Genomic DNA, 15,353 nt, shown 5'->3' on the forward strand with positions numbered 1-15,353 from the left:
GGGCGTTTGTTTTGATCTGCCAGGGTCTTTTTAAGATAGCTGCATTGGCAGGCTTCACCGTGCTACTGGCAAACAAGTACAAGATATCAGCAGGGAAATTGTAGACTGCAAGCAAGTTCTGCTACAAACACACCATGAAAAGACAACACAAGGTCGGCGGGGGTTATGTCAATCCCACTGTCTCATTAAAAACGACCATACACACTGTTTCTGGTCTCAAAGCAGTCAAATAGCTTCTTCACAATAACTGAATGACACAGCTATCCACTGTCTTAGTATTTATGTTGATGTGTTTACCAGTTGCCCTTATGCCGGCTTTACACCAAACACCTTTTCAAGTGATGTCGCTGTCACATGCAAATTCCCAATGCTGGAATAAAATCACAAGTTTAACCCCAGTTGGTTCACTCTCTTGTGACCCAAGAGTTGGTGTAAGGTGGTCATAAAACTCAGTCTGACCTGTTTTAAGTCAGTGTTTTTCCCGTCTTGATGAAAGTTTTTAGTCTTGGCTCATGCTGCACTCTCTCCAGCACCAAACAGGAAGTAGCAAACCAGTGGACATCAAACAAGGAGGGGACTCAGGGGAGGCTTTCTAGCTAAAGTAGCCAGAGTTATGTGTTTTGCTGACACGTAACAAATTGGTAATATGTCATATTTCTTAAAGGGAGTTTGGCGTAATATTTTAAAGAAACAGGATGGGAAATAATCTCAAAAGGAATCCAGCTGTTGTGACCGTGCATGATCCTGAGTCTTTGCGAAATCTTAGAGTGTGTGACTCAAACCTCACATTATCTTCAGATGTGAGAAGGTCTTTCCAAAGTCTCCTAGTGTATGGTGGCATGAGGCACTCCATATACAGTGAAACTGGTCTTCCAAAAGTGTTAGTGTAAAATAAGATGACAGTAATCTCATTCTCATTTCTCTGTCTTTGTCTTCGTCAGGAAAAGGGAGACTATTTCGTTTCCGATTCCCGGCCTTACCACTTCTGGGCATCAGCAAGCAGTCCCTGCCCCAGGAAGACCCCGATGCCGTCTTGGTGGACTCTCCTCGCCACAGCGATGGCTCGGTGGCTACACGCGACTACCAACTTCCCACCACCCGCGAGAGCTGCAGTCCCTCTTACGCCAATGACACCCGCGCCCTCATCGGCCCCAGCCACTGTTCCACCCCTGTGTCCGGGCCTTTGGACCACTCGTCGCCCAAGGGCCCCTGGGATCGGACATACCCAGACCAGTCCATCACCCAGACCCAGCACCAGAGCAATGAGGACACGCTCATTGCGGCTCCGTCAATCCCGGGCCTCACTCCAACCGCCTCCAGAGAGAGTGTGTGCAGTATTCGCAGAGCCTCCTCTGTACATGACATGGAAGGCTTTGGGTCCAACTCCAAGATGGCGTTCAGGGACAGACACGCAAGTGAAGGTAGGAATTTACTGCTGTACTATGCCCTTAAAGGTATAACCTGTAACATTTCCTCATTAAAATGTCTAAAAGCGACTAGATCTATGTTATATATGTGTTGAGCTGTGTACTTGCATTATCCCAAATGTTTCCAACACTGTTCAAACCCAGAGAAATCTGTCATTTGTTCAAGGTAATGAGTTTCATTTGGTCCCCTATCAATGACTTAATATGCCCTTTACCCCCTGTAGTTCTCACTTCCAGGAAAACTTAGGAAACACCAGATAATTTGAGTTTCAAACAAATACTGCAGTTGTTTTATCTGCGGCGTGTCCCACTTTATAGTTCAAGTTGTGTTATGTCACTGTCATTTTGCAGAGTTTGACACTAAAAGTTTCTACTTTAACCCACTGACAGAGGAAAGTTTATCTGTGCTCACCTCAAATCTTTACATAACACATGGATATACAAAAGGACTGTGTGACATAACATAACTAATTTGAAAGTCAATTGTGGTCCAGTGCTCAGCTTACAAGTTTGATATGGAAACCTGAAACCTCCAGTGCACATGCACTGTGAAAAGACTTTTCAGTATAGTAGTTAAACTTTTTTTTAAGTGAGAGGGACTGAGGGGAGTACAGTATTTGTCCTTTATGTGCATGGATTATGAGAAATGCTCTAACAAAAACACTAATTGCCCAGTGATAACAAAAAGTGAGTTGTGATCACAGTACCCCAATTGTTGTATTTGACAATAAGGGACTTATGAAGGATTTTATTACTTGTGACAAACACTAAGTATAATTTGGCTGTATTAATGACCAAACTCCCTGTGGTCCCAAAATAGAGACTCGAGATGTGGCATGCCAGCCTCTTAATCAGTATTATACTGAGTCACCATCTACACTGTGTGCTATTGATCTTCCCTTGAGTCTGAATCACTCATTAGCCTTTTGGCCCTCATTTGGATGAGGGTAAAAATGCCCCAGACTGGCCGTTTCCTTCAGGCCAATCAGTCTACCCCCATAGCCTTATCTACAATCCTCATTCAAATAGCTCCCAGTGGCTGACACAGTAATATGTCTACTTCATAGTAATGAATTGTTCATGGGGACAGTAGCGGGGGGTTGATGCCAGTCCCCATTTGTCATCATGGAACCACCAGAAATTCCTCTCTCACCTCCCCTCACTACACTTCTTCTTTCTTCTCCGATGCTGTGTTGCTGCCATCACAGACAATGGTCGCAATATTAAAGGTAACAAACAGCAGCCTGCTGCATCTTGAGCTGTCAAAGTTTAGCATGTCTACTGGATAACATAAGCTGCACAAAGCCTGCTTGTTGCATGAGATTCCCCACATAACTGAGGTTTATGTTGAGTGCAACGCCTGTGTCTGTAAGGTCTTGGGCCGGAGCCTTAAAACACTGGCACAGCACTAAATGACTTGGTCTCAGTGCACATGACCTGCTGATCCCAAGCCAGTTGCCCAGGGGAAGGCTCAGTTAAAACAACACACTGACCTCTGCACGCGCTTGCATGAAGCAATACATCTCTCTCCTGCTTTTGTTCATTGAAAAGAAATCAATGAAGCTTTATGAGATGATCCCTCCCACAGTCTGTAGCCTCTGTTTTCTTCCGTGAAACCTTGGGTTCCTTGTTGCCATGTCTTAGTGAATGAACAGAAACCTGACTGTGTTTCCACTGAAATTCGATATGCTCACACTTGTCCTTTTCCCATAGTAATTTAAATTGCAAAGGACTTGTAGCAGTGCTGATTCTGCATGCCTTTCACAGCATTATCACATAGATTATAACTTAATGCATTTATGTTTAATTGTGTTTAGGATCAAATGAAGAGTTCCCAAAATGCTTTGTAAGATGAGCATCACAGTATGTAAATCTACACACAGAGCTGCCAAAGTGCTCTATTTCCTGATAAATGCCAAGGACACTAACAAAGAATAAGGGTCATCACATCAGTGACAGCATTTGAATTTTGCATCGATGCCAGACATTGATGCTCTTGCTAAGTTAATGGGATGGACATCGCAAGTCCCACTATAACTGTTAACAAGTAGAGTTTACTGATGTTTTTATCTAAATGTGCACATTTGTTTTCATTGCTATTGGTCTCTAAACAGATATGGCTTTATCCAGGGGCTGTATATAACATTAGTTCAACTCTCAATACAGCCATTAAAGGAGCAGTGTGTAAAATTCGGGGTGGATTTATGGGGCATCTAGTAGTGAGGATTGCAGATTTTTAGAATTCTGTCAGCGTTCATTGTTCAGAAAGTTTTTTATTGGGAGCTGAATTATCTGCAAAGGTCTCTTCCTCTCCAAAACAGGGAATTTAAACTGGTAAAACAATGAATAGAGCAGTTTCACGATACCGATCAGTGTTTCACAGAAGGGCCGCTTGCCCAGCATCTGCTAACTTGCACTCAGCTTATTTCTCCTTTTTTTCTGATCCAAACATTAGGGTTGAGTACCGAAAGTCGGTGCTTATATGGACCCGTACCTATACAACTGATACCTACCAGACCTAAACGAAACGCACATTACGGTGCCTCCTTTCGGTACTCTTTTTTTTTTTTTTTTTTAATGCTATGTCTCCCTTTATTGGACGTTACATGTAACAGAACCATTCATTCATTCATTCGTTCATTTGTTGAGTGTATATTATTATTTAAAGGCACGCTAAGCACCGTTGGGCGTCACTCCTGTTTACGTTCAACAATGTTACGTTCAACGGAGCTAGCTCCCCCTCCCCCCCTCGTCCTCCGTAACTCTGTCACATAAACAAGCAATAGCTGCTAGTTACCCTGGATTTACACACCTGTTCAAGGGATAGTGCACCCAACATGAAAATTCACCCATTATCTACTCACCCTCATGCCGATGGAGGATCAGGTGAAGTTTTAGAGTCCTCACAACACTTGCGGAGATCCAAGGGGAGAGGGGGCAGCAACACAACTTCACCTAATGGAGGCTTATGGTGCCCCAGATTCAAACGTCCAAAAACACATAATTGAAACTACAAAATATCTCCATACTGCTCATCCGTAGTGATCTAAGTGTTGTGAAGCCCCGACATAAAAAGTTGTTTGGAAAAACATCATTTGAACTCTGTTTTTAGCCTCAGTGTAGCCTGTGGCTGTAACTGCCTCTCTGGGCACCGCGTTCATGTGTGTGTGTGCTTGCTTTCGCTGGTCTCGCGCTGGCTGGTTGGTACAGCCTGGACCCAAATGTTTTTTTTTTTGTTTTTTTTTTGCCATTTGCAGAGCCTGGGCTGCCTACAGAGACCGGACTTTCATAGAGTTAATATTATTGTAATGTTAATTTGTTAAGTGTTTTTTCTTATATTTTAAAACTGTTAATAGAGTTCATATACCTATTTATTTCTAGGTATTTCTAATTTGCCTCAGCAATAAATAAATGTAAACATTGTTTTTATTATAATTTTAAACTGTTATACAAAATACTCACACACTTCTGAATGGTGGCCCATTTGTGCCACTTTTCAACCACCATATTTTGAGGTATCGATTTTAAAAGTATGGGTTCAGCACCAGTATCGGAAAAACCCCAAACGATACCCAACCCTACCAAACATTCACAAGATTTTAACCAGGAGCCAGACTATCCACAGAGGTCTCCTCCTTGCCTCAGCAAACAGACTTAGTGAGTTAAACCAGTAAAAACACTGAGAGGTTGCTAACTACGGTGGCCAAAGCAACAAAACGAATGGTCCTCTCTAGATACAGTATCTGATTTGTACGTGAAATTCAAACGCTGTCACTGACATAACGATCCTTCCTTCTTTTTTAGCTTCCTTAATAAATGCTCTAATATGATTGATGAACTTGTATCCATGACTACTGACCCTGCAATCCAACCACCCCTCCACATTCCCACTCTCCCCTTTACCCCCTATTTCTTCTCTCTCCTGGTTTGCTAGTGTCTCGCTCCTGGATGGCTGGGGGTATGGCTTTGGCTTTTCCTTTTGAAGTTATTTTTCATTACTGCAATGACGTATCTTTACTGTGGCATGCATTGAAGCTGTGCATGCAATCTCTCATCCTCAGCTGTCTGTTTCTCTGTCCTTGACACTCAATCACTGTACTGTACTTTGTGGGGGGTGGGGTGGGGGGTGGGGGGGGGGCAGCAGTGTAACCTTCCCCTGCTGGCTCACAGGGCTGATTCAGCAGTTCTCTCTTTTTCACTTTTTATCACTTTCATTGGGCCTCATGTCAGTGTGTGTAGTGCTGTCACATATTGTTGAATGCTTTCACAAGAAGGCAGGGAGTTGATGTCTCAAAGTCAGTTTTTAATACGCCGTGAACGTGTAGAGACCATCGACGTGGGAGCTTTTTGTTAATTCCACACACCTCATCAGACCGATACATGGTTGGACTAACTGTGTGGAGTTGCATTCCTTGATTGTGCATTAAATCATTCTTTTCTTTCGCCAACAGTGTTCTTCATTATCTTTTCATGAGAAACTCTGAAAGGCCTGTTCACCCTAGACGAGTCAGTCGGAGGGTGTAGAGTTTATATTTCAGTATCTGTTGTATTCTCCGTGTTGTGTTGTGGTTGAACTCACTCCAAAAGTAACGGCCACCCCATGCTCACTATTCATGTCACAACAATCACAAATGATCACCAGACTGATGTCCACAATTCAGAACGTCTAGATCAACAATAGCCCAACGACGTTACAAGATGTGGTAACTTTTAATGACGACGTCCTCCCCCTGTCGCTTTTCCACCAGGCCCGCTCAGTCAGATCAAATCCAGCCTGCTCGGCTCCACGTCTGACTCCAACCTTAACAAGTACAGCACTATCAACAAGATTCCCCTCATCACACTCAACTTCTCTGAGGCCAACAATGAGAAGAAGTGCCCCTCCCCTCCGTCCTCTGAGAAAACCATCATCGCCCCAAAGGTCAAAGACCGGACGCACAATGTCACCGACAAGGTCACGCAGGTAAGATGCTAACCAAGCGACACTCTGAGGATGTTTTCCCTTCATGTGTGAGCCTTGAATCTCTGGATTCATGTGAAACATTCTGCTAGCAAGAGTTTGTACCAGCCTGGATCCAGATTACACTGATGTGCTCGGGTAGTGTCTAGTTTTACTGCCACAAGCCCGAAGTTCTAATGTCAATACATTTAATACCTGAGTGGATCTGAAAGGATCTGAGTGCACTCGGTATCAGCTCTGATTACAGGGTGTGACAACCCACGTGATCAGAGCTAATCAGGTCCGACATTTTGAACATTTTGTTCTGCTTTTATCCCCTTCAAGAGCTAATTTCAGTCCCACAGTATCTCAAACCTGTACAGTACTTTGGAACCTGAAGGGAAGACACTAAAGGTGTCAGAGCAGAAATCTGAACACTGGATAAAGCCAGGCTCAAAATTCTTGTTTCATTTTGTTGACATGTTCGAGTCAAAGGGAATTTGAATATATCTTGTTATCACTCCATAATTCAGAAAACAGCATGAACAGCCATTCAAAAAACATTTTTGCCATGTTTTTAGGAGTAAAATGTTTAATAAATCAGGCTATGAATGATGTATAAACAGGAGAGATTTCCGACTGAGAGAAGGAGAAAAAACACATCTTAAAAGATATGTGTTGTGAAATTGGTCCTCCCCAATGTTGACTCCATGGCTGCAGCCTTGAATAGACATCTTATTGAAACTTCCCCGGTTGATTACCTAAATGAGCACATTTTTGTTTGTATTACAAGTTTTCCGAAATTGTATGTTTAAATATGTAAATGAGGCTGTATCTAATTTAATATGTGCATTCTGCATAAATTAAAATAAACACACATTGCCGCACTTAAAACAAAATAGAAAAGTAACTCCTACATAAAAAACAAGGACAGCTAAAATAACAATGTCATTGCAAATGTAGTTATAAATCTGTGATCTTGTTCCATTTAAAAAAAAAAGTCCTAACCTGACATCTAATAACAATATATCAGCAATAATTACTGTCGCCTCATATTCCAGTCTAGTTTAGTCAAGCATGTTGTGTTCAATCTCTGTGAAAATTCCCATAAAACACTACAAATTTAGTTTTCCCTTTTTAAATTTAATGTGTGTGGAATCTCTCTCTCTTTTAAAAGCAATCTCTGTTTGTAAATTCTTGTTTGGAAAACGATGAAGTACAGTAGTAGGCATGTATAGTTAGCATTTATCAATAATTCATACCCACACTCTTTTGTTGACTGTCTCTGATGTTGTGCAGACTGCAGTAGAGAGACATTGGAATTCAATAGTAATGTCCTTCATAAAATCATTAACTATCATCACAAATCACACTTGCGTAGATTGAGCAGCCGATGAAGTCAGCAGATTGTATCCACACCCCACCCTTCCTTCCCCCGCCTGCCTCAGGATGAGTAATTGAAACTCAAGGGGTTTGATACGTAAAACGGCAGAGGTGTCTATCACTTGCGGCAGATAATCAGGGATACTCTTACCGCTGCCAGACAGTGTCCAGAGCTCGAGCCATATTTCTAGAGTTACGCACAGGGTTAGAGGTCATTCTCACCTTCCCTGCCAGAGCTGTGAGGCAGCACGGGTTAGACGAGGACTGTAAGTTAATGTATTCCCAGGAGTAGAGCGAGGCCGCCCCAAACCACTGATTAGGTCTCAGTTTTGCATTCTACCATTAATGGTGTAATGGATAAAGGGCGCAGAAGTTGACCCCTGTTCACACGAAAGGCAACTTCAGCTAAGACTGGAGCCAAAGGCAGAGCAGACCGCAGCACACCACACTGACCTCTCCATCCAGCGTTAAAGTCAACACTATTATTACGCAGCAGAGAGGGCGGGCTTGTTAATTTGGTTTTAATGGAATTTTGTACCACGTGGTACATGAGGACCTGAAAAACGGCTGCGGTGTAACTTCTGCTTTAGTGGAGGGAGGTGTGTGTACATAAAAATCAGCGTGTGTGTGTGTGTGTGTGTGTGTGTGTGTGTGTGGCACATTACTAGCGCTGCTGTGCCCCTGTGTCATCTCCTGCCTCCTTGTGTTTGCAAGTACTGCTCTGAAATGAGCTGTCAGATACATGTTTCAGTGGATACACTGGTAGCTATACCCTCCCCTCCTGCTCACTCTCTGACTGAGCATATGGTGTGTCATTCTATGTTTCACTTACTGCATGCTGTTGAGCATTAAAATAATCATTGTAACAAATAGATTAAAAAGCCATGGGGGGGGGTGTATCCCAATCTTCCACAGTTTAGATCTGCAAACAGCTCTCTCGACACCTGACTGTGAGGAACACAAAGCAACAGCAGATGTCTTGAAACTGACTCCGGACTCCTCTGAGTTCATTTGAAGCAACGATCAAGGCGTCAGAACAGACACGCTCTCTCCTTGCCTCGGTGCCTCACAGCTACAACAGGCAGATGGAGGGTTAGCTGGTCAGCTCAGAAAGAAAGCGGAGTTTCAGCTCACATGCTGATTCTTACATTTTGAACGTCTCAGTGCATGCAGCTCGTGCACACATGAGTCTTAGATGCCCACGACTTTCCATTAATGTCTCATTTTAAACATCCTAGGGTTATCTGAAGCTGGATGTGGAATTACACCAGTGGTACATGCATCATTTTTCATGATAGAAGCCACGTGACAAACCACAGAAACATGAAACAACACTCCACTCTTATAAATAATAGCCCAGCCCTGACAGTGTAGAAGAACAGGAGAAGGGGAGAAAGCTAAAGCTCATTTACATATTGTTTGAAGCCAAGCCAAACACACAACGAGCCCTCCATTATCCCACAAGAGAGTTCATTTGCGCCAAGTGCACATAGCATACAGTAGGTAGGTTAAATAATTGAGATGGGATCTTTTATTTAGAAACAGATTGGCTACAACACGTTAATTCAGAACTGTCATTCTGCCAACCAACCAACTCCTCCCAGGCTTCCCAGCAGGCCGAGGGGTAATGTATCCATGGTGGCAGGCGCTGCTGGTGCAGTGCAGAGTTACCATCTTGTTTGTATCATCACTAATGATCATAAACTGCTTGACAGCAGAGCAATGTTTGTGCGAGGAGTTCAACACTTTGGGCCACATGCAGCAACATCCTTTTCCATTTTGAGTTTTCTCCTAATTAACTCTTAAGAGAAAAAATAAGAGAGGTCAATGTCAGATGCACCAAACATTCTTAACTATCCAAATATGCACAGAATGATGAATCCCACTTGATCATAAGTAAACTACTAGCATAAGTAAGCCGTTGGTGTATGAATGGTTAGAAGTTGGTATATTTATCATTAAGTTGAAAAAAATTAGCAGAACAATCTCAGGTTTGAGCTTCAGATCATTTTCATCATAAGATTAAGAGATTAAAACACATCTTCCCAAATGAAGATTTTCCCTCATCACAAGTGCAAATGTTGACTCATTTTGCCTGGATGATACTCGTTCCTGTATTAAGTATATTATCCACATTGGATGCTCGTTTAATCTGACTGTACTGATCAACCCTTGTACTTAAGTATTAAAAGTGAAAGACTGCAGTGCAGAAAAATGTTCGTCAATTTAATACATCAGAAATAATTAAAAGGAAATGCAGCAATTCCTCATAAGTTAGGGGCTAAGACCATGAAATCTTTTTGCATGAAATTATCAGAAGAGTCACCAATTAATTTTTTTTGTATCAGTCAACTACTTTCAGCTACACTTGTATATTTTCATATGGTTTGTGTATAAAGATCATAATTTGTGAAGTAACTGAAGTTATTAAATAATTTTTGGGGAGTAAAAAGTACAATAATTCCCTTTTTAAGTGACGTTGAGAAGTAGAAAGTGGCATGAGATTAAAATACTAAAAAAAAGTACTTCAAATTTGTCTGTGTACAGTGTTTGTGTAAATGTACTCAGTCAGCATTGACCTTCTGTTAAGCCTTTGCGATGGTCCAACGGCTGTCGGAGTAAGCATGGAGCCCACACTGTAACTAACTGCACTCTGATGAAATATTATTGTATTTTTGGAAAAATGAAGCAGTGATTCCAGAGAGAAGCAGACAGAGGGGTCTACAGTCTGTGTTTGAAGGATATATCCAGGATGTCAAACTGACTCAGCAGCAACAACAGGTTAAAAAGACAAAGATAGTTAGAAGCTAAAGCCGAACTATAGGCTACGGATCACAGTGTAAAAGTGAACCACCACATCACAACAATGAATATAAAGGGAAACTTTGCTGATATTGAACCAGCTGTGTGGCACTGCAGTGTGTGCAGATGAATGGTGTTTGGCTTCGACCTCCGCTGCCAGACGGGGAGGGATCTCCAGGGGAAGTCAAACACCGTTCATCTGCACACACTGCAATGACACACAGCTGGTTGAATATCAGCAAAGTTTCCCTGCTTCCCTTCACTGGTTCCTGTACAGCAGGGTCAGTCTTTTTTTCCACTGTTATAACCATTAAAAATAAAAAGCAGCATGTGTATACATTCAGTAGGCTATATCTTCAGTAGCTAGCTAACCCTACATTTTTCAGGGTTTGATTTTGGTTTTGGAACAGGGAAGAAACGTATATCTTTTTCCAACCTCTCCAGGTAACAAGTATCATTAATACACGACGTGCCCCAGGCACAACATTTAGCTCCAAATCCACAAAACCAGCCTGAAAATGAAGGAAGTCTGAAACGATTGCATTAGAGTTAATGGAGCACAGCTGCGTTGTTGTCGGACCCTGGTCTGAGCCAGCCTGATGCTACTTTATGATTGGCCAGTCTGCTTCCGGGATGGGACTAAGCAAAGGGTCGATTGGGATCAATAGACCTATGGAAGTATTTCTTAAGCCTGCAAATTCAACATTCTAATCATTATAATTACTCTAAAACATGTGGTAATATAAGTGAGGGGCAAAAATAAGAAAACAGTGGCAAATCCCAGAAGTCATAGGTGACTTAAGAACAAATCATGGATACGAACAAAAATATGAGGATCTGTTTCTGGATCGCTGCCTGCACGAGACATGTTGGTTGATACAAGGTGTGTTTTTTCAGTCCATTAAACATATATGTGCAAGCTGTTCTGTTTCTTTGTACCTCTTTCTCTGCCATGTCTAACAGAAATCAATTTAAGGATACAGGAATCTAAGCACATTTTTTGAAAGTCAACAGCAATTACACATTGTGTCATGACCGTAATGAAACAAGCAGTGGGAACACCTGCTTTTAATGAAGCAGCAGCCTGATGAATAATAGAACACGTTGCCTTTTATCTGTCCTTTGGTTTCTGATCGATTGCAAAGGTTATCCCATATCAGAGGGTAAAAGCGTTTGACCCTCCCTACTGCCCAGAGGGCAGGAGTTTCTAATAACCAATTCAATTATTAACACTTCAGCGTTTTCGTGCTATACATCATCTTTCTGTCCCTCAGTCCTCTCCTCTCAATCACAGGGGTTATGAAGGCGACCAGGGCAAAGATAAAGCGACATGTGATGGGTACAGAATCTTTTCAGTTTCATTCTCTCTCTTACAGGTACACAGTAATTGTCTCTCTGCCCTTCTTGCTCCTGTACTCTATCTGCCTCCCTCTCTTCTCATTCCTCCTTAGAGCTACAATAATCAGCAGTGAACGAGCCATGCCCTGAAAATTCCTGGCCATTGAAGTGTCAGACACTTAGATGAATAGATGTATCCTCTGCCCGCGCCTATAATTACTTCCAAGTCATTGAGACTCTTATCCGAAATGGTCCATGACGCTGCTGTAATATTGATGTTAAAAGCTATTCAGGTATATATGGTAACTGCAATAACAGAGATAATGATAGTGACATCCTGGCTCGCTGGAATGGATTATAGCTCCGTCCTCCATGCAAAACACTTTTAGGGCTTTATGCATGCGCTTGTTTTGTAGAGTTGTTTTCTTCATGCTGATTTTTTTCTTTCCTCAAAGAGAGTTCTCTGTTCAAATGCCAAGTCAGGAACAACTTCCCAGATATTTTTGTCACAAAAGTAAACACGCTAAATGTTATCCCCACAACGGCAGCTGTAATCTTAGGATTTTCTGAAGGTAATTAAACCATGGCAGCCTGCTCCTGTATGGAATATGTGAAATAAAAATATGCTTAATTGAAGACTAGGAGCCTTTTTGTTCATCCTTCACTTAGCACATGCATGATTTATTTGGGAGAGCGGGGAGTTTGTGCCTCAAGTAATCAGCTCATGCGAGGTTTCCTTGTCGTCGGGAGCTGATGTTAAAGTGCTTTAGGATTGTACAGTATGTACAGTCGTGGCACTGAAGTTCAACTCCCACAGCCAGATTACTCACATATCAATAAACATGACCTTTCCTTGACCTAATCTTCAGTCGTATGTCATAATGCAATTTCACATCTCAGCACGCACATCAATGTAATAGCACGGAAATGCTAATGCTTGTTGGCTTATATTAAACTGTATTTACATGTTACTGAATTTAACATATTTTCTTGAACCATGAGGCATGTTTAAGATTCTTCCGCTGCTCGTCTACATAGGAAATGTATGCAGAAATACTGTACAGGGGGAAATTTGAGGATATTTGATTTATTTACAAGACCATCATTGTGCAACTAAATTAGTGGTTCTCAGATATTTTAGTCATGCCCCTCTTCAGAAGCGGAAACCTTTAGTTTCTGCTGTAAGAAGAAGAGGGATGACTTAAAACCACAGGGGACACACCCCCCTCAACACAACATCAAATAGAGGAGGGCCTTTGACGAAATTTAAACCTTAAATCAATGCAGAAAAGGCAGAAATTGGTGCATAAAAGATCGTAAAGAAAGTGTTTGACAACCAAATATTTTCTGGCGGAGGACCCCTAAACCCCAACCTCATTTGATCCCTCCACCCAATATTGAAATGAAACCTACACCCTTGATGTCCTCGTGATAAGTAAACACTGATCTTCATGTACAGATGAGTGAATTGCCCCTTTAAAGCAAGACACTCGGCTCTGAAGAGAAAAATCTGCAGCACCATTGTATCAGGCTTTTTTTTTTCCTCACCAGAAAAATGAATCTGTCACTTTGATAAAACTTCAGTGGAGTAAGTTGATAAATTCCCTGTCCCCCTCCTCAGGTTCTTTCTCTGGGTGCAGACGTGCTGCCTGAGTATAAGCTCCAAACACCACGCATGGACAAGTGGACCATCCTTCACTACAGTCCCTTCAAAGCAGTGTGGGACTGGCTCATCCTGCTGCTGGTCATCTACACCGCCATTTTCACACCCTACTCTGCTGCCTTCCTCCTCAATGACATCGAGGAGCAGAGGAGGCGGGAGTGCGGCTACTCCTGCTCACCCCTCAACGTGGTGGATCTGATAGTGGACATTATGTTCATCGTGGACATCCTTATAAACTTTAGGACCACGTACGTCAACACCAACGAGGAAGTGGTCAGCCACCCGGCCAAGATTGCCATCCACTACTTTAAAGGCTGGTTCCTCATAGACATGGTGGCTGCCATCCCGTTCGACCTGCTCATCTTTGGCTCAGGATCAGATGAGGTGAGAGGGGGTAATCAGTTACTTAGTCATGCTGTACAGGCAGGCTGGGTTGTGAGTGATAGTCGTGTAGACTCAGAGAAAGCTTATTGTTATTGGACATGCTGAATATTTTGTGGTCAGTGTGTTTTCTCTGCAGTACAGCACGCAATTTTATTCATCACAACAATCCATACAGTAACCATCTGCAGTTCGATACCACTGAAGTGCCGCAAGTTAAATGAAAGTAGGATTTATAATGCTTCTGAGACGGCGATAGTTGCCTGCTAAAAGCACCTTTGTTCGCCCCCTCTGGCAGTGAGAGTAATCAAACAAACATTGTCAGTGCATACTTATGACACATCCTGTCAGGTGAGCTGTTTGTGTTTTGTGTGTCTCATGTTTACACAGCTAAGGGCTTATATATTCTTAGCGTTAGAGAAAGAGACAGATGGAGCCTCCTCTCTGTACCCTGCATTCATTTTATGTGCATGTTTTCTGAAAGCTTACAGATGTGGGTAAAACGGAGCAGTACCACAGCAAAGAAATTTAAATAATGGTGGAACTGACCAAGAAGTAATATAGTGAAAAGAAATCTCTATCCACATGTCAGGATGTGTATATTGGCCATGCAGACCACCATCTTCAACAGCGCTGCGTCCGTTTAAAGGTACAACACTACGACCTCCTCCACTGTCGCCTCATTTGTTGTGAGGAACTTTTCACTCTGCAATGTGTTGGCTGTATCTATGCCATCATAAAGGACGTATGAAAGTATGAGGGCAGGGGCGTTTATAAAGTTTGAAACAGATGTATCTATTTTTGTATGTCAAGGGAGTATTAATGAGCCTAAACTACAAACTACAACAACTACTGTACACAGTAGGATTCGCTGCATGTGCGCTGCAGGGTCTTCCGGCAACACAGAGCTGCCCATGGATGCCTGTCTGTAAATCAGGCCAGGGAAAAATAAATCCGAGAACCCACGTGCGTATCGGCCGATACCGATACAAGTAAAAAACTCAAATATCAGCCCGATATATCGGCCGGCCGATGTATCGGTCTATCCTTACACCATACACTTAAGCCTCTCATGATTCTTCTTGAGCCTACTCTGAAATAGGAGCTGAAAGAAGTCCCTCAAAATGGCATTTTAAGAACTACGACTATAACTACTACTACTACTATTTGAGACCACAAACTTTTTCACCTTGCAAAGCCGAGTCCCTCCTTGGTTACTCCTGTGTCATGATGTGAAGCCAGAGCTCCAGCAGTCATGTTTTTGAGCTGTTTAGACGACTAAAGCAATCTGACGCTGGGCTGTCACATCTGCTTCCCTCCGCTCTCTTTTCATCAGCGCCAGACTGGACGGCCCCGGGCAATCCAAATCAGTTAAAAAGGTCTCAGCCTCCCTAACCACTCTGCCTGTGAGAAACTATTT

At 42.5% G+C, this 15,353-nt stretch overlaps 1 protein-coding gene across 3 annotated transcripts in view; it reads left to right on the forward strand.

Moving 5' to 3' along the window:
- The window catches only part of kcnh7 (potassium channel, voltage gated eag related subfamily H, member 7), a 92,805-nt gene that overhangs the window by 44,803 nt on the left and 32,649 nt on the right, over positions 1-15,353 (forward strand). For 2 of the 3 annotated variants that reach the window (XM_049569786.1, XM_049569787.1), the window contains exons 4-8: positions 942-1,421; positions 2,636-2,656; positions 5,362-5,385; positions 6,176-6,390; positions 13,511-13,936. In XM_049569786.1, coding sequence (XP_049425743.1) covers positions 942-1,421; positions 2,636-2,656; positions 5,362-5,385; positions 6,176-6,390; positions 13,511-13,936 — 1,166 coding nt within the window. The remainder of the gene's footprint in view (positions 1-941; positions 1,422-2,635; positions 2,657-5,361; positions 5,386-6,175; positions 6,391-13,510; positions 13,937-15,353) is intronic. The other variant, XM_049569788.1, reaches the window with a different exon arrangement.

Source organism: Epinephelus fuscoguttatus, linkage group LG24, assembly GCF_011397635.1.
Source record: "Epinephelus fuscoguttatus linkage group LG24, E.fuscoguttatus.final_Chr_v1".
NCBI lineage: Eukaryota > Metazoa > Chordata > Actinopteri > Perciformes > Serranidae > Epinephelus > Epinephelus fuscoguttatus.